The following is a 25,372-nucleotide window of genomic DNA, read 5'->3' as shown; positions in this document are numbered from 1 at the left end:
CTGGCCCCTTTCCCTTGGCATTTGTCAGCAGTTCCTCCCCAGGCCTGCCCAGCTATTAATCCATTTACTCAGGGGGAGGTGAGGCAGGATAGACCGGGAGAGTGGCGGTGGGCTGGTGGCTTTATTGGTTCTGGTGCAAACGCTCTGCGGAGTGTGTCTGTGTGAACTGTTGTCATGTGCCTTGACATCTTTTTGGAAATGACTTTCTTTATTTTAGTTGTCACAGTTCCCGGGAGAATGCAAGCGAAGAGGCTGCCTGACAATTTGCCGTCTGCAGAAATGTACCCCAAAGAGGATTAACACCCGCCCCCCATCCATCCATCCATCCAGCACCCGACCCCATCCAGACGACGGCTCCTGTGGCCCTCCGCCCTGCCCTACCCTGCCCCTCACTGGTGTCCCCCCCCCTCCACCCTTTCTCCCCCTGCCACCCCAGCATCCCATTGCCACCATGAACACCAACGTGTGCGTGGAGAGCGGCCCCAACCCCGAGGCCCCGGGGCTGCCCAAGGATAACCACCTGCCCGAGGGGGCCCTGAACAGCCTTGTGGATTACAACTCGGAGATGGAGCGCTACCGCTCCTTCGCCACCTTCTACAAGACCAACGGGGGCGCCTTCCCGCAGGCGGCCAAGATCGCCCGCATCACCACCCCCATCTTCCCCAGCGCCGCCGCCGCCGCCGCCGCCCGCATCGGCATGTCCCCCTGGAACTGCGACAGCGCCACGGCCGCCGCCGCCACCGCCATGCTCTGGGGCAGCGGCGGCGGCGGCGGCGGCAACACGGTCACGGGCGGCGCGGGGGGTGCAAGGAAATCCTCCCCCTCCTCCGCCGCCGCCGCCGCCGCCGCCTCGCTGCACGCCGGCCGGAGCAGCCTGCACCATCGGAACGAGTCCCCCCGGCTGGGCAAGCCCGGCTGCGCGCCCGCCGAGCCGCCCGCGTTGCAAATGGCAAACAATAATTTCCTCTCCACCTTATCCCCCGAGCACTGCAGACCTTTGGCGGGGGAATGCATGAACAAGCTCAAATGCGGCGCTGCTGAAGCGGAGATAATGAATCTCCCCGAGCGCGTGGGGACTTTTTCCGCTATCCCGGCTTTAGGGGGCATCTCATTACCTCCAGGGGTCATCGTCATGACAGCCCTTCACTCCCCCGCAGCAGCCTCGGCAGCCGTCACAGACAGCGCGTTTCAAATTGCCAATCTGGCAGACTGCCCGCAGAGCCATTCCTCCTCCTCCTCGTCCTCCTCCTCCCTGGGAGCCGCCGGAGGAGGGGGGGCGGGAGGCGGGGGAGGAGGCGGGGGAGGAGGGGCAGGCAACCCTGCCAAGAAGAAGAGGAAAAGGTGTGGGGTCTGCGTGCCCTGCAAGCGGCTCATCAACTGTGGCGTCTGCAGCAGCTGCAGGAACCGCAAAACGGGACACCAGATCTGCAAATTTAGGAAATGTGAAGAGCTAAAGAAAAAACCTGGCACTTCGCTAGAGGTCAGAGGAGATGATTTCTTTTTCCCCAGCCTCCCTCCGTCCCTGCTCAACCCCCTCCCCCCACCCCTTCAGTGCTTCTTGTCTAGCTTCAAGATGCAGCATCCCTTTTCTGAAGCCTCATTCAGGTTGTAAGGGTTCCTGCACATGTGACACTGGCTTCCCTCACTGACACCTGGTATGAACCCACCCTGAAAGTAGAGGGTGGGGGATGCTCTGAAATAAGAGTGTGAAGGAAGTGGGGGGAGGCTGCTTTTGACATTCTTAGTTTGGTCCCTGGAAAAATCACTATAGTTTCATATAGTAACTAACCTCACAGATGATGAATTAAAATCTTCTTTAAGAGGTTCCTTTAACACCTCTGCACAAGCTGGGCACATCCACATTGATGTGAACAATCTCTGTGTGTTTGTCTGTTATTTTAAAGAGTTCTGTCTGGTGACATGGAACAGATTTTTACTTATATGAAACCAATGGTGGAGGGGCAACACTTTTAAACCTGAAAGCAAATGGGGTGTTTATTTATTTTTTCTAACTTAATTGTTGCTATTATGAGATCTCTGTGCTTTATCTACTGGGTTTTCTATCTGACTGGTAATTATCTGTGATTTTTGGTGGAGAGGAGGGGGAAGAGAGAACAGGGAAAGAATGCAGCTGAACACCTGACTTCTTAGTGGTCAGCAGTTCAGAACAAAGTAATAGCTAGTTATTTTCAGGGTGACTGATGGCAATTTGATTCAAGAAAGACAATTAGTCACAGAGTTAAATAGTTTGGTGAAATGTGCTACAAATCCTTTTTGGCAATGCATTTTACAACATAATCCTTTTATGGTGTGTTAAAATGTGATGTAAAAATAAGCACAGGTCTGACTGAAATTATGTCTGATGGAACTGTATATACATTTATTTTTACAATGTGTCCTCAGAACTGACAATGTATTGAATATCACAAAGCTGTAAAGACAGGTTTTCAAGTTTGCTAGACATACAAAAGACAGACAGATATGATGTTGTGGAAATTTCAGTTCATGTATTGAGTACAAGAGACAATGATAAAAATACAAAAATATATGTAAAATGGCTATTAGGTGATATTTTTAGACAAAGGAAAACAAGACAGAGGAAAGACTAGTAATCATATGTAATCCCTTGTCATTATTAAAATTATAGCGTTGCTGGTTAGATGCACATATCAGACATGTCTGAAGGTGTCGGGGGGGAATGGTAGATTTAGTACAGAGGAGTACTGTGTATATTGGGTGACAGATTAAGATTTGCAGTCACAGAAAATAGCAACAAAGTGAGAAACTGCAACTTTCCAGTTTGCATGTGTTTTGTGGTTATTTTCTAAATCATTGGTTGCAGGAGTTTTCTCCAACAAGGGGTGGGATCTTGGTTTAAAGAAAAACAACCCTTCAGTTTCTTTGACACCAAATAAATGGATACAGCCTTACGGATATTAATATTGCCATTGAACTGAAGGAAATTTTGTTTTTTTATATTAAAATTTTGCCATCATGATTTATTGTACTATATTGAGTCCCATCAAAATATCATGTTCATTCCTCCTTGCAAGAGTGAACTATCCTTGTTGAAAGTTTGGTTACTAGCCCTTTTTTATTACATTTTCTTCAGCTGCTTTTTTGTAAGTAATCCAGAATCACAGAAATACAGCAAATTATATGGATTTTTTCTGGTGCTAGACATCAGCTGTTAACTTTTGATTTCACTTACTGTTTTTGGTCAACAATATACTTCTGTTATATTTGTAGAAAGTTTTCAAAGAATGTTTATAATCACCCGCTCTGCAATAAACAGATAACGCTGAATTTGAATATCGATCCACAATTTAAAGAGAGATTACTTTTTTTCAGTGGCACTTTGTTCATTCAGCGATGTTGAACTTTGTTATACTACTTAGGCAAAAAGTTCTTTTTCATTAGGCTTGTAAACCAAGATGCCTCTGTGATTTATTATTTATGATAAATGATAGATCCCGATGGATTATTGACTTGTTCAGAAAGTGAGATATTTCTAGAGGAGACTAGTTTATATGTTATCAGACCTTTGTATGAATTTGTGTGCATTTCTAAACACATTTCATGAATTTCCTTGCTCCTGACAAAGGTGTTCTACAGCCTTCAAAACTGTTCAGGCATGTTATGGAATGCTACCCATTAAAATTGTTTAACTGCTGTGGCTAGTAAAAAAACCATGGTTTTATTAGCCACTTGTGTACTTTCATAACCACCTGCCTTCACTGCTTTTCTCCTTTTTTGTTCTCTCTTGTTGTCACACACACCTCTGCTCCTATATTATGACTGGAAGGAAGCAGATTTCTCTCTCCAGCTGTAGAGATATCACTAGATGTTCATTCTCCGTAGGTCATATCCAGTCACAAAGCATGTCACGGCGTGTGGCTAATACCCTTACAGGCATGTTATTTGTCAGTAGGAAAGGAAAAGTTCCCAAATTGGATAACTCTCTATTTTTCGTCATTTTTCTTCTTTCTTCTTCTTCTTTTTTTAATTAAATAATAAAGAATGACAGCATGACTGCCTCAAGCACATGTGCAGCAACACTGTTCTGGTTGTAAGGCAACCAGCTGGAAGCATGTCAGAGAGTGACAGGGCCTACATGACTGAACTGAAACAGCAGTAGTGGTTGCAGGTGGGTGAGAATAGTCTGCTTGCTGAACTGGCTTCTCAAGCTGGCTTGTCTTGTGGTCTTTGTAAATCAACAGATCTCCTTAGGGGATACACTATGGCCTAGGTAGGCATCTTACTGAGACAATATAATAAGAATCAAGGGTTCAAGTTCCATTATATACATATGGAAATCGTGGTTTTCAGTTACATACAAAATATAAAGGATGTTGTCTCCAAAATATGGAAATGACTAAAGATTGGAAGTAAAACTATGCAAAAAAGTCAGTAAATTGGTTGAAACCACTGAAACCACTTTCTTTTTTCCCCTTAAATCTGTTCTTGTCCTGGTGCAATGAAGGCATATGATATAACTCTCAAGGTTAGTACACTGATTTTAAAACGGATTCTCATTAATGCTTTCAGATTACCTGACCCTTACATTTTTAATTAAATGCTTCCCTTCCAGCCTTTTTTTCAAACTGATTTTATTTTTCCATATTTTTCTTATATTACCTTAAAAGCATTCCTGTGCTCTAGTATTTTTAACAGAATTTTATTATTACTAAGTGATTTTATGTATAGTATTAATAAATGTATGAAAATAAGATTGATGCCATGTATCGCTCTGCATACTTGTGTATGTATGCACTGTGTTCATTTACATTCACAGTTAAAGCGGCATAACCATTTTTAGTCCAGAGAGATTACTTATTTTCCTCCCATTAGTACACATTTATATAAATCTTACTGTAAATTATAAAGACTAAGAGCCAAATTTTACTTTGCGCCTTTCTCACTCTTTGAGGTCAATAGGCCTGATTATGATTTCACTAATCTCAGCTTTATGCTGGTGTAACTCCATTGTTGATTTCAGTTGCACCACTGCTGATTTCAACCAGTGGAATATCAAAATCAAGCACAGAGTCACTCAACTGAGTAAGAGTGGGATTTGAGCCCAACATTAAGTACCTTTCCTACTTGGGCATAGTGTTACAATATTCAGTGTAACATACTTTATTTGTAAAAGATACATGTTAATTAATTGAGTTACTATTGAAAAAAATAAGCATACTTATGTTCCATTCAAAATAAGTTTTTAATATTAAAATTTAAATATTAAGGGCCTAATCCTGTTCCCTTTGAACTCAGTGGGGGTTTTGAGATTGAGTTAACTGGGAAAAGGATTGGGTCCACTGATTTCAATGGAAGCAGCATTTGACCCTGAAAATGTAGCAGCATATGGCATTGCCACTAGGGAAAAAGGGGACCAGTGAGCAACCTCAGCACTTTTGCTCCTTGTTTTGGTAGCAAATGTGAATATTTTTAAGGTAACACTATGGAGCTCGGTGGGTAGGGGTCAATTAGTGGCGCCTCAGAGGAGGCATTTTTACTCATGTCTTTCTAGCTTTAAGTTACATATTGTGATGGGAATCAATAGTGTAAAGGAAAACTGGAAAATTGAGAGGGAACAGGCAGCTAATGTGAATGTCAGGATGACTAACTGGAAAGTCAGAAGGAAGCACAAACTACTGTCTGTGTTTAGTGATCAGCTCACTGTGTTCGCTGTTGTGTACTGGATTAATTATTAATTATTACTATTAGTTACTATTTGTGTTAGCATAGTGCCTAGCAGCCCTAGTCATGGACCAGGACTCCACTGTGCTAGGCTCTGTACAAACACAGAACAAAAAGACAGTTGCTGCCCCAAAGAGCTTACAATCTAAGTAATTGCATCAGTCTCTTATGGGCTCATTTCAAGAATTTGGTTGTCAGCCATAAAGCCCTCACCAGTCTGGGAGTTTGCAGTTTCTTCCTTGTTGTGCAGTTGCATTCTGCCACAATGCTCTTGTTTTTCCACCTCCATGACTGAACTCTTAGGAGAAGTGGTAGAACATTCTTAGGGAAGGGTTCTTGCCTCTGGAATTCACTTCTTCTTGCAGTGTACTAGAATCGGAATCTGGTGATTTTATTTGATTGTTTCTTTGTTTTTTAGAAACAGGGCAAGATGCATTTGTTTCTCTGTGTTTTCTTGTTTTCTGCTGCTGCTTCTTAAATTGAGCATGTAGCCAAAGAGGTATTTATCTTGTCAGTGGGTGGAGGAGACAGAGGCAGTTTTGCTGAAACTTTGCAATAGCTTTTTTAATTAATTTTTGTAGCATTCACCCGGATATTACAATGATGGGTGTGATAGACATGAATTAAATAATTAGTTCCTTTTGGCCAGCTGAGGTCCCATTGAAGCAGTGTGCATCACAATGACGCCTGCTGCTGCTCCAAGGTATAGTCTGGAAGAGCTGCAGGCATCTTCACTCACTTTGGCTGACACATGGCTTAATCTTGCAGCTGCTCAGAAATCTCATTGAAGCCATTTGCAGTTCTACATATGGGATGGGGTTCTGCAAGGTGTGAAGTGTCTTCATCTTTCAGTTAAGTCATGGGAGTCCAGTGAACTGAGGATCTTGGAGAAAGCATTCAGCACCTTTCCAGATCAGACAATTTACTGTCCCTTTACTGATCAACAATTCTAAGGGATTCTTGATCTTTAAAACTGCAGAGGAATTGGTACCTTCTTAAACAGAGATGGTATTTAATCTTTTTATTAAATTTCATATTTTCTTACTGTCTTTATGTAATTTTTAGAAATACAAACCAAACAAAAACCACACAAAATATCAGTGTACAATTCAACCTATTAATATAATAAAATCCCCAAATTTTTAGTTCACCTTTGATGGGAGACATTCACAGACTACTGTTGATGAAATGCACTAGAATTTTGTGTTGTGTGAGACAGGAAGGATATAGTTGAATACTTTTTAAAATGAAATGGACCACCACTAACGAAATCTAGCACCACCAAAATTGGGTACTAAATTGAACCTAATTTTAGGGAATCAGACAGACAGACAGACCTGGTTAAACTTTTTTTTTCCCCCAAAAAACTCTACTTTTTACTCAAAAATCTTTTGTATTAACTAGTCTAGTATTGTTCATCAGTAAAATGTCTGAATGATCAGAGATTAACAAGTCATGACAATTTTTTAATTTTCAGTGCATGGAATATTTCTTTGCATACCTTTTAAAAATATTGTAGATTAATCAACTGATGAGTCAGGATTATGGATCAGATTCAGCCCCAAATTACAGTCTTGGAAACCCCATTTATTTTAATAAGGTTGCACATTGTTTAAGTCAAGATTTAATTTGGTTCAGCGATCTTACATAAATACAATGGGTGACATTTTGGCCCAATTGAAGTCAATGGGAGTTTTGCCATTGACTTCAGTGGGGCCAGGATTTAATCTAGTATTGTGACTGATTCATCACTTCATTTTTCCAGTTTTACACTGGTGTAACTCCCCTGAAATCAATGCATATTGATTTGGTGGGGTTGAACTGATTGGTTCACAATTTATATGGTAAATAAGACCAAATATTTGTTTGGCAGAAATAAGCGTAGTAAGTAAAATTTTGAAAAGCGCGTAAGTGTCTTAGGAACCTAAACCCCATTTTCTAAAGTGACCTAGGCACTTAAAGAAGTCAATTGGAGTATGCTCCTAAGTCACTTAGGTGCTTTTGAAAATTTGATCTAGTGATGTATTTGTCCAATGCTTGGATCATACAAATAACTAAATTGTGTAGGCTGTGACCTGCTTGCCAAGCAGTTTCATTTAAGTCAATAGGACTCCTTGTCTGAGTATGTCACCATACTGTTTATTCAGTGTAAGAGTTGCAGAGTTAGGGTCTAAATATTTGCATTTATACAAAGCATTAATATTTTATTTTCATCGGCCAGATCCTGAAGTTCCCACTCAGTTTATATTTATTACTTAGTCTTCCAAAACTCTTTCTGAGGTCAGTGGGAGTTTTGCTTTAGTAAGGAATGAGTGAGGACTTCACTGTTGGCACACTATGAATAGCAAGTATGTGGAAATGCTTTTAAAATATATATATTTATATTTTAAAAGTCTGCTTCAGAGACTTTGATAATCCCAGTTGATAAAAGACAGTTACTAATTTCTGTACTACCATTAATGTATTTGTTGTATAGTGACTGTTACGATACTGATAGTGCGGTAAAACTAGGAACAAACCATGTCAAACTATACTAAAAAAAGTATCAATGAAAGGAAAGTTGGTACTCTGAATGCGTAGGTTTTAAAGTTTGCTGAATAAAATATCCCTATGCAGGTAAATCTAGAACTCACAACTTTAAGTCTAATAAAATATTACAGAATCTGTTCAATCACTGGTTTAAATTTTAAATAGTCTTTGTGTAGGACATGTTGTTAAAGGGTTAGGTTAAAATTTTCAAAAGTATCTAAGTGACTTAGGCTCCTAATGCCCAAGTCACTTTTTGAAAATGTTCCTAAGTCTCATAAGTGACTCAATGGGACTTAAGCGCTATTGAAAATGGGGCTCCTAAGTCACTTACATGCTTTTGACATTTTTTCCTATAGGCACAATTATTTTTGAGGAATAGTTTTGTCCTCAAAAAGCATTCTCTGTTGTTGTAATCTATATATTTTGGGGAAAATTAAATTTATCCACTTGTTCTTGTCCACTTAAATCTCTCCTTTGAGTGCTCACACCGAACAATAACGTTTTGAAACATACAGTTTCATTTGACGCTATTCCGCTATTTGGAAACTCAAGCCACAGTGGCTTATTTTTTCTTTTTTTGGGTTCATTTGTATTTTTCACAAGTCATATCTTGTTCCATCACATGCAAACACCTGTCCTAAAATTGCATTATTCTGTAGGGTAATCTAAAGCCTCCCCCTATTCTGTATCAGATGTGTTCTGTTGTTTATTGAGTTATGTTGCACCATACTTCAGATGCGACAGCCATTTAATAATGTTGAAGCCTTAGCTCTGCAGGGGCTAAAAAGATCCCAGCAGGCTTGTTAACTTCTACTCTCAAACATTATGGGAAATATTTTCTCCTACCTGGAACTCCTAGGCTTCCTCTTAATTTATTTTAAAACTATAAAAATCCATAGCCAGGTATGTATTAAGCCTACTGGATTTTTGCAGTTTTCTAAAGTTTCACTGTTACTTAATATTTAACCAGGTGCTCAGATACTACAGTGATGAGTGCAATATTATAAAAACCTACAGTAGCTCAAATCTAGGTCATACTTTGTGCCTTGTTCTTAAAGGGTAACAAACTTGTCAAATACTTGCTTATTTAGCTACGTTAGTGTTTCTTTTTTCTGCTGTTACTGAGTGTTTTTACTGAGATTACTGAATTCTGAATATTTCAGAAACCTTCCTTGTTTATTGTCTCTGGACAATGCATGTTTCAGCTCCATACTGATTTGTAGTGAGTTACAGTTTATTTTATGTAGCATCTTTAATACTCAATATCATAAAACACTTATTAAAAGAGCCATTTGTAAGGTAAGGAGAACGGAGAGGTTTTAGAGGGAGGAAATTATTCAGTGGCTTAAAGAGTGGGGAAGAGAGAGAGAATTCCAGATGGAGGGGGCAACACAATGAACTCAAGACAATTACAGTGAATTTTGTAGGGAGTGGACACAAGGGAGTTCAAAATAGGCTGGAGTCAAAAGAGTGGAGATGAGGACAGATAGGTAGGGTAGAACACAGTTACAGAGAGTTCTCACAATCCACAGTTTGATCTGGATTCAGAGCCATTAGAAGCTCACAAAAGATAGGAATGATACAAGCTTACTTTTTATAGAAAAATTATAGCCTATTGCATTCGGACCATAAAGGAGAGAACTACTGTAGTCTGGACAGGAAGTGACAAAAATTTGAATAAAAATTTCAGCAGAAGCTGCATCAAGGTAAGGATGAATTCTTGCAATGTTTCGTAGCTGATATTAGAAAAATATACACACAATCAAAATATCAGAAAATATTATCAGTACCTAGTATGATGCTTGAGGTCTCTGGTTGTGGGCCAAAGAACAGATCTGATTTAAGGAAAATAAGAGCAAAATTAAAAACATGAGACAAACGGGACTTTTCATCCAGGAGGAGCAATGCAGTAGTTGATGTATTCTGCAGCAGAACATTATGGTGAAGCCAGGGGCTGACAGAGTCAAGATAGGCCAGTGAATTAAGTGAGATGGAGAGTTGATCTGCAAGGTCTTGATGGGGAAAGTGGTAGTCTGACAGCCCAGAGGCAGTTCAACCAGGGGAGGACAGTGCTGGAGATGATCATGGTTTAAAGAAGGGCAAAATTATTGATAATACTGAAAGCTGCATTGAGATCAAATAGTGTAAAAAGAAAGAGGAATTTGTGGTTAGGGGCAGAGCGTTTATTGTAAACTGCCCAAAGAGGCACATTCTTAGAGATGGTGAAAAGGTTAAAAACCAGACTGAAAGCAGTCAAAGAGTGTGTGCTGGGAAAGATGCTGAAAGAGCTCAGAGGTTCCTGCTTTCTCCATGACTTTGCTGAGAGAAAGGGAGGGAGTGAATAAGGAAGAGTCAAACGAGACCTTTTCTGGTGTGTGGTGGTGGGGTAGTCTGCAGCTTTCAGAGCCAGAATAAAATCTCCAGTGGAGTCAAGGGTAAATTATGCTAATAAATGCAAATGTGACATCCTTTTTTTTTGGGGGGGGGGATCTACTGCGGAGGTGATTTTGTTCATAGACCAGTGATGGTTATAACTGGGACAGCAGTGGCTATTAAAAGTGCTGTGGAAGGGGTACCAAGTTGTAGGGTGGAGAGACGAAAAGGTGGTTGAGCTAAAAGTAGTGATGAAGTGATACAACATTTAGGCCACGTCTACACTACCCCTTATGTGGGAAAAACTTCTGTTGCTCAGGGGTGGTGTAATTATGTCACTTTTTAGGTGGTTTAATTATGTTGCTGCACGAGCCATCTTACAGCGGCATGACTGCATCGGTACAGCTGTGCCACTGTAAGCTCGCTAGTGTAGACATGGCCTTAGATTTTCAAAAGACAGATGGTAGCAAACACCACCTCAGTGGAGAAGGTTTGCAGGGAGAAGTGTCAGAATGGAAAAGGGATTTGGATTGACACTGAATTCCCAAGACCCTGGATGATGATTGACAAGAGACAGTCAGTCTTCACACACTCCAGAAGCTGATTTTAAAGGTTGGGAACTGGGCTTCCACATGTCCCCGTGGAGAGTGAACTCCAATTTATTCAACTTCTTTTTCCAGTGGAGATGATCTGGGTACCAGGGTGAGCACGTGGCATGGGAAGCTATATAAGGTCAGAGGAAGACAAGCTGATCAGGAGCTAAGGAGATGATGAAGTTGTTAGTACTGACAAGCTGATAAATGGGAGGAAGGAAGATGATGCTAGCAAACAGAGGACTGATATGATTCATTGAGTGGGCATTGCTTGGCCTGTGTGTTTTAGGTTCCTAGAGGAGAGTATAGGCTCAAGGAGAGCAATTTTGAATTTGTGGAAGGAGTGATCATCCTGATGCAGCATCAGAGAGCTAGAGATGAAAAAGGGGAGCTGGAAGTGGATGATGTTGAAGGTGTGATCTCCTGAGTGGATGACAGTGACAAAACAAAGACAAAATGTATTAGGGAGGGAAAAAGTCAGAGGCAAGAAGATGTTTGGAGAGGTCATTAATATGAATAGTGAACTCACCAGTGATTGGGGGGTGGGGGACTAGATGACAGAAGGGATTGGTAATGACATATGAAACTTGTCCCCTGTAAATCACCAGTTCAGCCCAGCCCAGGATGATGATGCCTATAAACTGTAACATGCCAATGATTGTTTGGTGGCCTATTGTAAAATGAATTGGAAGTCTAAGTCCCGTGAGGGTGGCCACCTCACAAAACCATGCCCAGTTGAGTGTTAACTGTCATTGTAAGGGGACTCAGAAGGGAGGCCAAGGACTGAATGGCCTTGGAAATGATATACAACCTTCTAATCTCTAGAGGTGATCCTTCCAGTTGAGGAATTTGGGTTAAATACTGTCGGGAAGATTGTGCTGCTGTTCTTCTTGCTGGACCTGATCTGTGGATATGTTGAGTTCACCAGGCTTCTGGACTGTCAGTCTGGCACCTTTAACAATCACTACATTGATTAAAAACAATCCCTTTCTCCCGTAAATTGAAGATGTCACAACTAATTAGAGCTGGTTGACATTTTTTGACAGTTTTGCCGCAAACAAGGAAGCCGTTTTGTGACCATTTTTTGACTAACTCTGCTACTTACACAGTGTGAGAAATCCTAATGGATTAATTGGTCATGATAGTCCTATTGATTAGATCATTTTAGGTTCAGCAGAGTGGGAAGGAGGAGCAAGGGTTGCTCAAAGGCAGTGTAGTTCCAGGTCGAGAGAAAGGAGATATATATTTAGATTTGGTGATGACAACCATACCTCATCTATGCCTTGAGATAGAGGTTTCTTAGAAAAAAGGTAACCTAGAGGACATTAAAGAGATGTCAAAGCTTGAGTGCTAAGTCGTGTTCCAGAGGATGATGTACCAACGGGGATTTCTTATTAATGGATTGAATGTTAACCAGAATGCCTGTGGGGGGGGGCTAAGTAATAGGGACTGATGGATGGTGTTCCTAGGGATTAAATTACTATAGTGACAGACTGTGTGTGTGGAGGGAGAAGGGAGTTTATAGCTGTTAATTCATAGCAGAGTAGAATGAGAAGAAATAGCAAGATATTTTAGAAGGGAACAGGGACAGAGCTGGAAATGGGTGATGAGTGGTTTTGATTTTTAGTATTTTTTGTAATATAACTTCTTGATATTTATATTAAGTTGATGTGAAATAGCCAAATGCAGTCTTTATGATTACATTTTAAACTGTTCTTAATATCAAATGAGCTAAAGTAAATAAATTGGATGCTACCATATTTTAATTTGAACTGTGATCCTGAAGGTACTAATTCATATCTCCTCTAGTCAGGTTAACATTTTTCCTAGCTCTCTTTACTACAGGGCTTCTATATGTCCCTTCTGCTTCCCTGAAAAAAAAGTAAATAGAGTGTCAGAGGCCAGTCAGAACAAACAAGAAACAATCCCTGATCCTGATTGAGGCCTTTGAGCTCTATTTATTAAATAATAAATATATAGTAATAATGTCATCATAAGCAGCTTGGAAGCTGTCTTCAGCAGCTGATCAGCTTTGTCCTCAACTTCAGGTATAGATGAAAATCCATAGGAATTAAAAAAATTTGAATGACATTCCTCTGATGTTGATTTCTTCTGATTCACCTTTGACAGAAAGCTGTTAATTAAGGACAGATCATGGCTGCTCAGTAACATAAAGGGAAGCAAGATCCCCACCACCATCTTGCACAGCCTTTCCAGATCACTGTTCTGGGTGCAGGGCAGTGGGGAAAGCAGGATCTACAAGCCTGCTACTCCCCCTCATGAGCAGATGGGTGGGGAGACGCAGAGACTTGGCTCCAACTCTCAGTTTTTTGGCCAGCAGAGCTGAATTGGCAGAAGGGAGCGAGTGTGCTAGAAAGGGACTGTAGCAAATTATTCCCCAGTCCAGAAGAAGAAGGGCAAAACTGTTCCTTTTCAAAGCTCTTCCTGCTTCCTGGAGTGACACATATACATGCCAGTCTTCAAAGAAGACTCTGCTTAATGGTGCAATCTAGCCCTTAGGGATTTCAGACCAGATGGTGGAGCACCTATTGATGTTGGGGAGATCTTACTTATGTGAGTAGTCTCCTTGAAAGCCAGTGAGACTACTCATAGTAGTAGGTGCTCACCAACATGATTAGGGACTCCACGACCTGGACCTTAATATTTCACAGCTGATATTTTTCTCACCACGAGTTCTGGTTCCATGCAGTTACTGATCTGTATTTACTAACTGTTTTCCACAGTGATACTATTCACTGATATTTTTAAAATGTTAAAATTCTTTACACATTTCCCAAAATTTAATCTCATGCTTTTAAAAGATGTTTCCAAGTAAATTCAAGTAAAAGAAAATGAATATATGAAACAAATAATGTCAAATACTGAATATAAATAAAGACCACATCCTGTTATCCGTATTCCCATCGAGAAGTACCTTACTCCATGAGTAGATCCATTTATTTCAATTGGGGCTACTTGCTACTGGCTACTACTGACAGTGAGTACAAGTGGAGAAATCTGCCCTGTACAGACAGGTCTTTAGTTCTGTAATTACCACCAGCCAATTCTGATGCCTTGAGTTGTACTTCACTCCTCAAATAGCCCCTTTGAAATCTGTGGGACTGCTCACTGCGTAAGATACTGAAAGTGAGTTAGGGTATTAGAACCTGGTCCTGAATCAATGATTCAGCTTTTGTTTCTATGTAGTATCCAGTGTAGTGGTTTACGTTCTGCTGTACGAACTTGGTGGCAGAGAAAGTCAAATGAGTTTCCTAATCTGGTCTGTTCTAAATCTGGTTTGTGTCAAATACAGCTTGGAAGATATGCAGTGCAAGTGGAAAAATAACTGCCAGTAAAAAGATTCACGTCCTCTCAAAGTAAATAAAATTGACTTTTAACATAAATGTTAAATCTCATCCCTGGTATGAAGGAAGACAGGAATGTGGCTCAGGTATGGTAAGAGATATTTTAACTCAGATAGTTAAAACAAGCTCACATCTGAGTTTCTGACCTGAAGTACTTGTCCCACTTAACTGACAAGTCCAATCATAAGTTGGTTGTTAGAGGACGTCTGTTACAGTATGGTATAATTTATAATAAATAGAAAGACAGGGGGTCTGTGGGTGGAAGGTAGCAGAACCAAGCACATCCTGGCAGAAATGGAGAATGACAGCTCCATGGCATGTTTCCATCTTTGTCCAGGTCCTATGGAAGCTCTTTTATGGGGTTAGGGCTCCGCAGGATTTTGTCTAGAGATGCCAGGGTTGGAGGGGGAGGAGCAGCTCCCTCTGGAACCAACCCCCCTCCCCTCCCCTCCCTCTGTTAGTCAGTGGATATTCATGGCTAAATTGTATTCATGCCTACCTGAGACACAAGAACTTGTCTCTGTGCCAGCACATCTAGCCTGTTCAATGGCAGCAGAGCTCAGCACGATCCATCAGGAGGGGTTGGGAGCAGGGCAGAGAAGTAGCTTGAAAAGTAGCTTGTCCACTGGACTGTAGTTTCTCTTCTGTGCAGATTTCCAGGGCATGGAAGGTTAGGAGTTCACACACTCCTCTATGGTTCTCCAACCTCTCTAGCCTGAGGGAGAATTTCAGAGAAACTCTGTGAGTTGAATCTGGCATTTATTAGGTACCCCAAAGCCACTCCTATATGTATAAGTATATTCGTGTGAGGAACAAACTGGCTGCAGAGAAGGTGCAGATAGGGACTTCACACAACATGTGCACAGCACAGCTTAACTCTATGTCAGCTTCACCTAGCCACTTTGAAGGGGACATTGAGGTGTATAGATTAGGAGGGTGTGAGCCACAAATCCTTGCAGAAAGCATCACAAGGGTTATGGCTTTATATACCTGCCCTGCACCTCACGATGGGCTGGGAAAGGGTTTCTTCTTCCCAATCCTTGCATAGTTTCCTGCACAAAGGTAATTTATTCTGGCTTTGTGTGAGGGAGAGAAGGAATTTCACTCCATGTATTCATCCCTATGTTGTCCGTACTCTTCTTGGATCTGCTCCAAGGAGAGTAGCATGGGGAGGAGGTCTAGTCTGTGGGAGAGTGGGTTTGTTTTGGAGGATATGGACTTACACCCATTCCTGGTGAGTAGCAGCCATCTTTTATTAGCCTTAAAAGAGGAACCTCAGGTAAAATGAAGCCTCCATCAGCTCGCAGCACTGCAGGTAATAGGTCTGACTTAGTGAAATAGGAAAGGGGGACGCCACATGGCTGGACAGAGCTCCCTGGCCTCCTCCAACGTTCTGCTGTTTTCTGGCTGTTTTGTGGATTCTGTAGAGTTTATTAGTCCTTTAACGAACTAATGTTGTGCTGTTCATTTACACAAGAAACCTACTCAGCTAGTTACTCAGGCAATAGTAACTGGCAGTCAGCCCCACATCTTGGGCTGGTATTGGATGCAAAATGCATTACATGCAGGAATTATGAGCATCTGTCCTTGGCCTTGAAGACCAGTTTCTCTTTATCCCTCCAGTCACACATCACACGGCAGCAGACTCTCCAGCTTGTGCTAATGTCTGGTAGTAATTACATACGTCTCACTGGGCCAGTTCTCCAGTGGCTCAAGTACAGAACTGCACCAGTGACTTGGGGATTTCCGGGAGGGAATGTCCCTCATGGAGAGACACTCCTTTCCCGAGCTCCCCAGTACACAGGGCACTGTGCAGAATGATCCAGCCTGCTTTTTCTATGCAGGTGGCCCACTGCACCAGTTTGTTTGGGGTCAGGAGAGGACTCAAGGGCCTCCATGTTCCATTTATGATACTTGTGCCTTTGCGGCATATTGAGGGAATAGTCCATGCACTCCTCCAAGTTCAGGGACTCTAACTGTGATAGACCTTTGCACAGGCCATGCCAGGGAGGGAAACAGCTTCTTGTGTGCACCCAAAACTCTGTGCACCCCATAAGGGCCTCTCATGGCCTGGCGTGTTTACTTCAGTGGTACTAGTCATGTCAGTATGTACTATTCAGCATGAATAAGGGGTTCCAAATCTGGCCTGCAAGTGTCTGGGTGTGTGTAAAAGCCAAGATTTTAATTTGCTACTGTGTTTAAAGGGTTTTCCTTTAAAATTTACAAATACTCAGGTCATAACTATGTACCCTTCTCAAGTACATTTTTTTTTTATTTCCATATGCTACTACAAAACTGTTTCCCTAATTCTCTATATAAAATAATAATAAAAATATGTAATCTAGCATCTGCAAGGACTTGTATAGCAACACTGTATTAGAGCTACAGCCCCAGCAACAGTGTATACAGAATACATTTTTAAAATGTCTGAATTCTTACACCAAAAAAGTAGCTGAGTTCAAGTTAAAATAGGCTCTGTGGTGAAGAATTTAAAGAGTCTGTAATTTCAGTATATTTTGCTGTTTTGCTGTATTGGAAGCGTGTGTATGTGTGTATTTGTACAAAGGACCTGGTCCCGCTAAAGTTAATGGGCATTTTTGCCCACAGGAACAGATACAGGCCCAATATATATAATTTTTAAAATGTTATTTTTTGGTGTGTGTTTATTTAAAGGGATTTGATTGTGTTTCTCTTATCTTAAGGCCAAAAATGTAATTCTCTAGGCCGTTTATGTGAAACTGACTTTAAAAATGCAATTAAAATATAATATTTCAAATGTTTGAGCTACTTCTTTTACTTATGTAGAAAATACCTTAGTTAAAGCTGACCAAAAGAGAAACAGAATTGAAAGTTTTAAGCTTGAAGGTCATTTCATATCAGGTCTGTTTAGAAATAAATTATCTGGAACACCATGCTTTATAGCATTACCTGTTAGGAGAAGCTGGGGCTGCAGGTTTTTGAGTTCCCTCCTGGGAACAAGGCTTCTGTTTGTCAGTATTTGCACCTGCATGAGCAGTGAAGGCTGCCTTAAACAATGCTGATCAACTCCAATTCTATTCCTTACCTTCCCCTCCCCCTAACTTCCAGGGGGAATCTGTCTTTCCTGTCACTCAGGATAATGATTCCCTGCAAGCATAACCGAGATTCAGAAACTCACTGTAATCTCATCAAGAGTTTGATTCCCCAGCTGGGACTCTTGAATTTATATAACCAGAAGGTAGCTGGTCATTGCACTTAAGCTTATGATTTGGTGTGCTGAGCCACCAAACTGGCTGAAAGATCTCTTTTCTCCTGGATATAGTCTTGTCTGTTTTGAGAGTAAGAATCAAAGCATTTCATCCCATAAATTGGGTTTGAGCTAATTTGATCCATCTATTCAATCCTCATTTTTTGTTTTTTGTTTTTTTTGCGTGGTTTAATGATTTAAAATAGTCACAGCTGATTCCCAGGTCAGTGGCTAGTGCAATAGATATTTAATTATATGATATATGTTTAATTATAATTTCCTATACTGATGCAAAAGACCTTATCTTGTAGTTTTTCAGAAGCTCAGATATTAAACAGCAGCTTTGCCCTTCAGAAATATTATTCTGTGCATTTAAAGGTCTGATTGACCTTTTAATCAGACACTTCATCTTTACTTCCAGTTGATACGACAATGTCTGACAGAGTAACTCAACTTGATGCTGCAAGAAAGTAAATAAAGGCCAGCTCAACCCCAGATATATAAAAAAGTATTCATAGTAGAATATTTAAATATCGCTTTCAAAGATAATATGTAAGTGTAATACTTATACGTGATTAACCATTCTTCTGAGGTTGATGAGACATATGGTTGCTTGCTATTATTCTAAACTCAAGCTTCTTTTATAGTCAACATCTTTATAAATTATATTATCAGCAGCCATCTTACAACCTACACAGAACTCTGTGGATGGTGTAGCAAGCATATCGGCTCTGTTCGGTATACCTTTGAAGGAAGCTTTGCTTTGTCATTACAGGTACATGTCCTGTATGTACATGTGTGACAGAATAGAATAGGAATTGTTAAAGGGGACATAATCAATACCTATTTTGGCACATACTAACAAAGAACACTCATATATTCAGAGCATATTTATACAACAACCAAACTCATTTTTGGGAGCTAATTTTCAGATGATTTATTAAACTTCAACATTCATAGATAGAAGTAGGATATTGAATAGTTTAGAATTCTGATTACACAGCAGAAATTCTTTCTTCTCTGATATTTCTGTGGGAATGAATGATAAAGATAAAACAAGAGGAATTCTGCTTCCTTTTCATTCCCTTGCTATATTTATTAAATTGATTAATTTTAAGTATTTCTGCAAGAGGACCTGCATACTGTTTGAGCCTGGTTATTACAACTGATTACTTTTATGGTATAAAATGTTTGCCATAGTAATTATCAGTTTTATAGAACTCTGAAAAGATGTTTTAACTGATATACTTGATTAGCGATGCCTCTAAGCATCTAGCACTGCGTCCATAAAAATTTCTGGGTTTCTGATTTATTAGCCGTATTTTGGAATGGAAACATTTAAAAGACCTCCATAAAAATATAGCTTAAGAACTGCTTCTTTTCAGTGGCATTCTTTAATTAAAGCTCCAACATAATCTACAAGAACTATTTCCACACAAACATATTTATCTCAATTTCCTTAAGACCCTATATTAGGTTTTTTAGTTAAACTTCTTCAGATATGATATTTGCTTATGTGGATATTTCTTAATGAACCAAATACAGCAGGATGGGATAACTGATGTGAATTGGCATGTAGTGATTTAAGGGTCTGATCTCGCTCTCACTGTAGTCAGTGTAAAGTCATTAGCTATAGTAGGAGCAGAAATAGACCCCGTGGTCTAATATTTTGGGATGCTGAGCACCATCAACCCACACTGAATGTAGAGGGAATTGAGGGCACTCAGTACCTTGCAAGATCATGGTTTAAGTCCTTCCCTGTATGTTCAAACATGGGTGCCAAAAGCGGGGTATCCAAAGGCTGATTAGGGCACTTAAAAGAGAGTGGTGCACTTTTCAGAAGTACTGAGTGTTGCCTGCAGTGGGAGTTGTGGGTGCTCAACACCTCAGGAAAATAAGCCATTTTTATTTAAGGCCCAGATCCAGGAAAGCATTTATTCATGTGTTCAACGTTAAGCAAGTCGCTATTCTTGTCGAAGTCAGTTGGACCATTCACATGCTTAAAGGTCAAGCTCTAGCGCTTTGCTGGATCAGAGCCTAAGTGCCAAAATGTAGAATGAGATAAGCCAACTCTAGGTTTGAAAATGTTGCCCTATTCTCCCAAGACATTAACCCAGGTGTATCAGTTCACAGTGCACATTGTGATCATTAGATCAATGTCTTCATTATTCTTACATTAAAAAAATGTCTTGCCGAAGTATGTGTCTGCAAACCCACTCAACTATAAACATACACCCAATAAGTCAGTGGATAGTCAGAAACATTTTCAAAATGGTATGGTTATTCCATTTTCCTGCGTATACATCCTAGATTTTTATAATTATGTTTTCATTTCCATGACTTTATTGTTTAATTAAAGAGGAAATAGATAGTACATAGTGTCTGTATGTAGGTATAAAATCCTGAAATGGCACATTTTTAGAAGCAGGAGGTTTCTATTAATTGTTGAGTTTTGTGAGGCATCATGTTATATCTAGATACTAAAAAATATGGCTGAAATATAAAGGAAAAACAAGAAGAGGAAATCTTATTTTATAATGCCACAGAAAGAAAGCTTAACTTGTTTTCTTGCTTTTTTTTTATAGAGAACACCTGTTCCCAGCGCTGAAGCATTCCGATGGTTCTTTTAAGCAGTAGTATATCTTATTTTCAAGGCAGTCCGAAGTGAATGGCAAGCTAAAGTCTTGTTTTAAGAAACTGCTTAGTCCACCATTGAAGAATATACTCAGATACTATTTTCATTTATGTATAGGGGTTTCCTCAAAAACAAAATGTAAACAATCTGGGAGCCTGGGAATTGGCCAGTTTATTCACATTCAGTACACTGAATCTTTATTTGATGTAACTTAGCTATACTAGTGAAGTTGTTGTCTATTTTTAAAGTGGCTGTAAAAAAAAAAAGAGTTTGGGTAAACCCCTGCTATAAAATCATGTATCTTTGAAAAGTAACATATCTATACTTCATTTTCAAATATATGTGTTTCAGTACTGTAAACTGTACAGATAGCAGCTTGTATTTTGTGTGTTTAGACACAAGGAGACAATCATGTCTGAGCATCTATGGAGATTAACGGTTTGTACACAACAGTGTGGTTCTGCAAGTTAAATCTGGAGCAATAAATTCTAGCTTTAAATATTATTTTGCTGGTTGTTTAGCAGCAGCACTGTTTTACCATGCATCCTTCCATAGAGACTTGATGCTAAGTTTTACAAGATTAAAAGATTAGGATGCCCCTAGGAATTACCTTCAGCTGTATTGTTGCAAGAGGGGAAGACATCAAATCTAAAATTAATCTTTTTGAGGACTATTTTAAAGTAGTGGTTGTGCACTTGCATTGGTTCCAAAAGAGCTTTACAGAAGGGTATCCCTCCAAAGTAACACACCATAGCTGACTTGCTTCTGACTGTGCTGTAAGGTGAAATGCACAGCATAGATGGACATGCGGAATCAGCCATTTATATTTAGCATGTTCTAGCACACAAAATGAAAAGAGTACCATATCTCAGAAAAGTCTATGACTCAATGTATTTACCTTCCCACTAAGAGTTGCTCTGTAGGTTTTTTCAATAGATGGAATAAAAATTTTATAAAATATATGGAAAATATTTTCGCTCCATGTGCAACATTTAGAGATTAGACTAGCTCATAAATTTAGACAGGCTTGGATCTCTCCTGCAGTTGTGCAGGCCAAGAGAGCCTGCGTATTTTTAAAGTATATAAGAAAACCCCACATTTTTGTCAACCAGTGACTATTTGTCCCCACACATGTTTCTTTGTCCACTGATTTTGGGCTTGCTGAATCATTGGTCCTGTGGGCCCATAGTGGAATGCTTCACCATTCTTTCTCCTGTACTAGCTATGTATACAGAACATTTACTCCTCATAAAGGCAGAGCATGGAGTTATATAATTCAGAGGTAATACAAGGATGTGGAGGATACTGAGTTTACGTACACTTCATACAGATGACCTCTTCACCTATTTATAGCTTGGCTTTGTTTTTGCTCATGTGAAAAGGCCACCCCACGAAAGTAAGAGAATGCTGTTATGCCACGTACTATATATGTTTAGTATTTTTTACAAGATAGGCTGATAAATGCTAGTAGCGTCACAGAAAAGCATGGAAATAACAGGCTAATGATGCAGAGAGTGTGCCAGTAGCATACTATTTCAGCACTTTCTCCATTATCTGCTAATTGTTTCATACTGTTGGCACATGGCCACACTCACTTGCTTGACAAATATTGGAGGGTTAGGTGAGCAGCAGAGTGTGTCATCAGCTATCTGTGGAGGATCAGAGTTCTGGGAAAGCGTGAGGATTGATGAACCACGGCAATGGTCAAGCAACCTAAGAGCAGCGGATGGGAGGAGACGCATCCTAGAACTGGCTGTGTAGCAGCAAGGGTCAGTAGCATGTAGAAGAGCTGGGACACAGTAGAAGAGCATCAGAGGACTGGTGTGTTGAGCTGGAGGAGACTGCATTCTAAACATTAGGGCTGACACACATGTCCCAGGTTCTGTGTAGCATGACATCTTACATGTAATTTCAGAAAATAAATGCCATCTTTAACGTGCTCCCAACATATGCCCCCTCTTATATTTTATAAAAGATCATTAATTAAATAATCATCAAATAAGCTTTACATTCATTTACTTGGCAGCTTTGTATCTGATTTTATTTAATTTAAGACTTTCTGGTTAGGGCCTCGGTTATTTACTGCTGGACCAATGAGAGCTACGTAAGGTCTTCTTTACCAAATTGTTAATTGATTTAAAAACTGACTGAAGCCTTATTTGCTCATCTGGCTGGTGAGTTTGCGTTGCTTTCTGGAAAATTGTGATTGCTCTGACAGAAGTAGAGACAAAATTCAGTTCAGGCTACATTAGGTGTACAAAGATATTCATTGCAATGTACTTACTGTCTAATACCCTAATGTTGCATGTCTTGATGTGGTTTCTTTTTTTGTTTTGTTGTTTTGTTTTCAAGAACTGATGGATCTGTATATTGTAATTGTGATGTTTTACATGTCAATTCAAAATTGTTAAGAAAAGCAAACAAACCTGTTAATTATTAGAAATGAACAAGGATTGATTTTCTTTGATTCCCACATATTTTTTTTAATTTTTTTATTTTGGACATTGTTTCTTTATATCATCAAGTTTTTTCCATTTTGGTAAAACAATATTTATATGATGTTGTGCATAGACAGCATTTTGGTTTTTTATGTTTGAAGAAGGAAATCCCTTTTCTGGCCTCTCTCTTTCTCTCTCCTGTACACGGTATACACATATTTATAAATCAGATTGTTGTCATGTTCTGATTACTGAATTTATGCTTTTCACGAGATCCTAAAATACTTTACAATATGAAATTTTTTATCCCTTTTCGTGTTCTTCATTTTCACAGTGCAAAAACCGCATAAAATAACTTTGAAGTCTTCTAGGTGTGAGCACTAAGCATGCCTAATAGAAAAAATTCTCTCTCTCATACCCCAGATAAACCTATTAAATAATAAGGCTGTGAGGGAGGCACACATACCCATTATGTGACTTAATAATAGACACTCCCTAAGAGAAAGGAAGTATTCCCTTTTGTCCAGAACCCCTGGTATGTAACTCATACAATTAATGCTAAATAATATAAGGTCTCTAAACTAGCTATATCTGTAATCAAATAATGAAGAAAGAAAGTAGTGAAGTGAACATACCATTCAGGGTCGAATATATTCAGCAAAAAGCTGTAGTGGGTCTTTGATCATGGTTAGATGCATAGTGATATCAAACAGTTGGTTCTCATGTAGCAGCTAAATGTTTCAGATTTTTGTTTTTATTAAATTTGGCAGTTTCACACAGAGATCTACTCTATTCTTAGTGAATAAAAGACAGCTCCTATGTTAGAAAGTATTCCATTTTCACAACTGCAGGGAACTAGGAGATTTTTCAGAAACATGGGCCACAAAAAATGTACTCCTTTCACAGTGTTCTCCTATTTCTGAACTGTGCAGTTATCTATTAAATTTTCTAAAAGATATTTGTGTAAGGTGTATGTATGCTTGTGCAATTATGAAAAAAGCAGTTTTGGAAAACAGTGTATTTATTAAAAAAAAAAGTCACTTAAGGGGCATGTACAAAACTGTATAAAAACATTCAGTTTGCCCAGTAAAGTTGTTTTTGTGATATTTCTGTGTTGTTGAATAAAGGACTTTAGTATTCAAAAATCTCTCTCTTTTTCCATAGACAGATTTTTGTTTGTGGGATCTTAAACACTGAAAACATTATCCTTAGAAAACTAATCTTCAAAATAATCAAGAAGATGCAAATGCTGTAGCTGAATGAACGCCACAAAGCTTCAGTACAATATCGGCATAAAGTTTTTGTTCTCAATTGGCAGTTGATGGAAAAGTTGCATACATGGAGATGACATGGTACAATTCATTTTTTATGACAGCAAAAAATACATTTTTTAATTTGAAAGATTGGAAATGTTATATTAGACTTTTGAGAATATGAAAAAAAATACTGAAATAGAAGCAAAATGGATCAAGGAAAAATAACTCATTACTGAAACATGTTTGTATGATGGAGGAAAGTAATGAGGTTGATACTTGACAGAATTATCTACATAGGAGAAAGTATGCACCAGTGAAATTTCATCCATAGTCATTAAATCCATCAGTAATCCCTGAGATTAAAATATACCATTTTGTTGCTGGAATATTTTGGACTATGGTTTCTTAGAGTGGCAATAGCACTTTACCCTCATTTTACTACTTCTCAGTACAAAGTTCTGCTCTTCAGTTGCCTCATAAACTACAAGAAGTAGAAGAAACAGTTTCCTGCACATTGTAAATCCTTATTGTGGTTACAGACATTGGAACAACTTCAAACATTTTAAAATGTTCTTGACTGCAGAATTCAATGACAACATATAACCAGGTTTTTATGAAGTTTGGAATCATATTGTTTTGATAATATATTCTGATAAACATTATGCCTAGGCTACGGCATCAAAAACTGATTGTTAAAGGTGCAGAAAGAAGAATTGGATAATTTGGTCTCTGGGATTCTCTGAATACCCAGCAATTTTGCAGCTAGATGTCAGTGTACTTGTTGGTTTTTTAAGTAAGCAACAAAAATGAAAGGAATAGAAGCAGATTTTTCACTGAGCCAGCTTTCATTCACTGAAATCTTTAAGGATATATGCTCTTGTGAGATTTATAACTCTCATTAAACAATACAGAGAGTGAATCTTGAATACGATTTGAATACAGAAAGGGCTGCAGGTTACTTGCAATAGGCAGTGGTCTCTCTAGATTAAATCTAGGATTCTGGTCGGGAAGGATACTCATTTGGTGAGATGGTTGATTTGGAACTGGGAAAAGGTCCCTCTGTTCCTATCCCCTTAATGCTGTTTGTTTGAATTTTAAAAAAATGTTTATGGCAGAGATGGACATAATCAAAAACATCCCTGAACTCCGGGGAAATGTTGAGCTTTGCTGTTCAGAACTGTGTCTACTTTTTGTAGTGTGTTTGTTTGTTTGCTTGCTTTTTTAACAAAGAAAGAGTAATGTTTCAAAGTAAAATAT

The 25,372-nt window shown here is 39.4% G+C and overlaps 1 protein-coding gene across 1 annotated transcript; it reads left to right on the top strand.

The window, feature by feature from the left end:
* Positions 1-385: 385 nt before the first annotated feature.
* Positions 386-22,910, top strand: CXXC4 (CXXC finger protein 4). Its single transcript, XM_084627455.1, has 3 exons — positions 386-1,264; positions 1,313-1,480; positions 20,372-22,910. The coding sequence occupies exons 1-3, from the start codon at positions 452-454 to the stop codon at positions 20,414-20,416; spliced, it is 1,026 nt and encodes a 341-aa protein (XP_084483581.1). The 5' UTR covers positions 386-451; the 3' UTR covers positions 20,417-22,910.
* The last annotated feature ends 2,462 nt before the right edge of the window (positions 22,911-25,372 follow it).

Source organism: Lepidochelys olivacea, assembly GCF_965140295.1.
Source record: "Lepidochelys olivacea isolate rLepOli2 genome assembly, chromosome: 4".
NCBI lineage: Eukaryota > Metazoa > Chordata > Testudines > Cheloniidae > Lepidochelys > Lepidochelys olivacea.
Note: the sequence above shows the minus strand (reverse complement) of the source record. Positions and strands in the feature narration are given on the sequence as shown.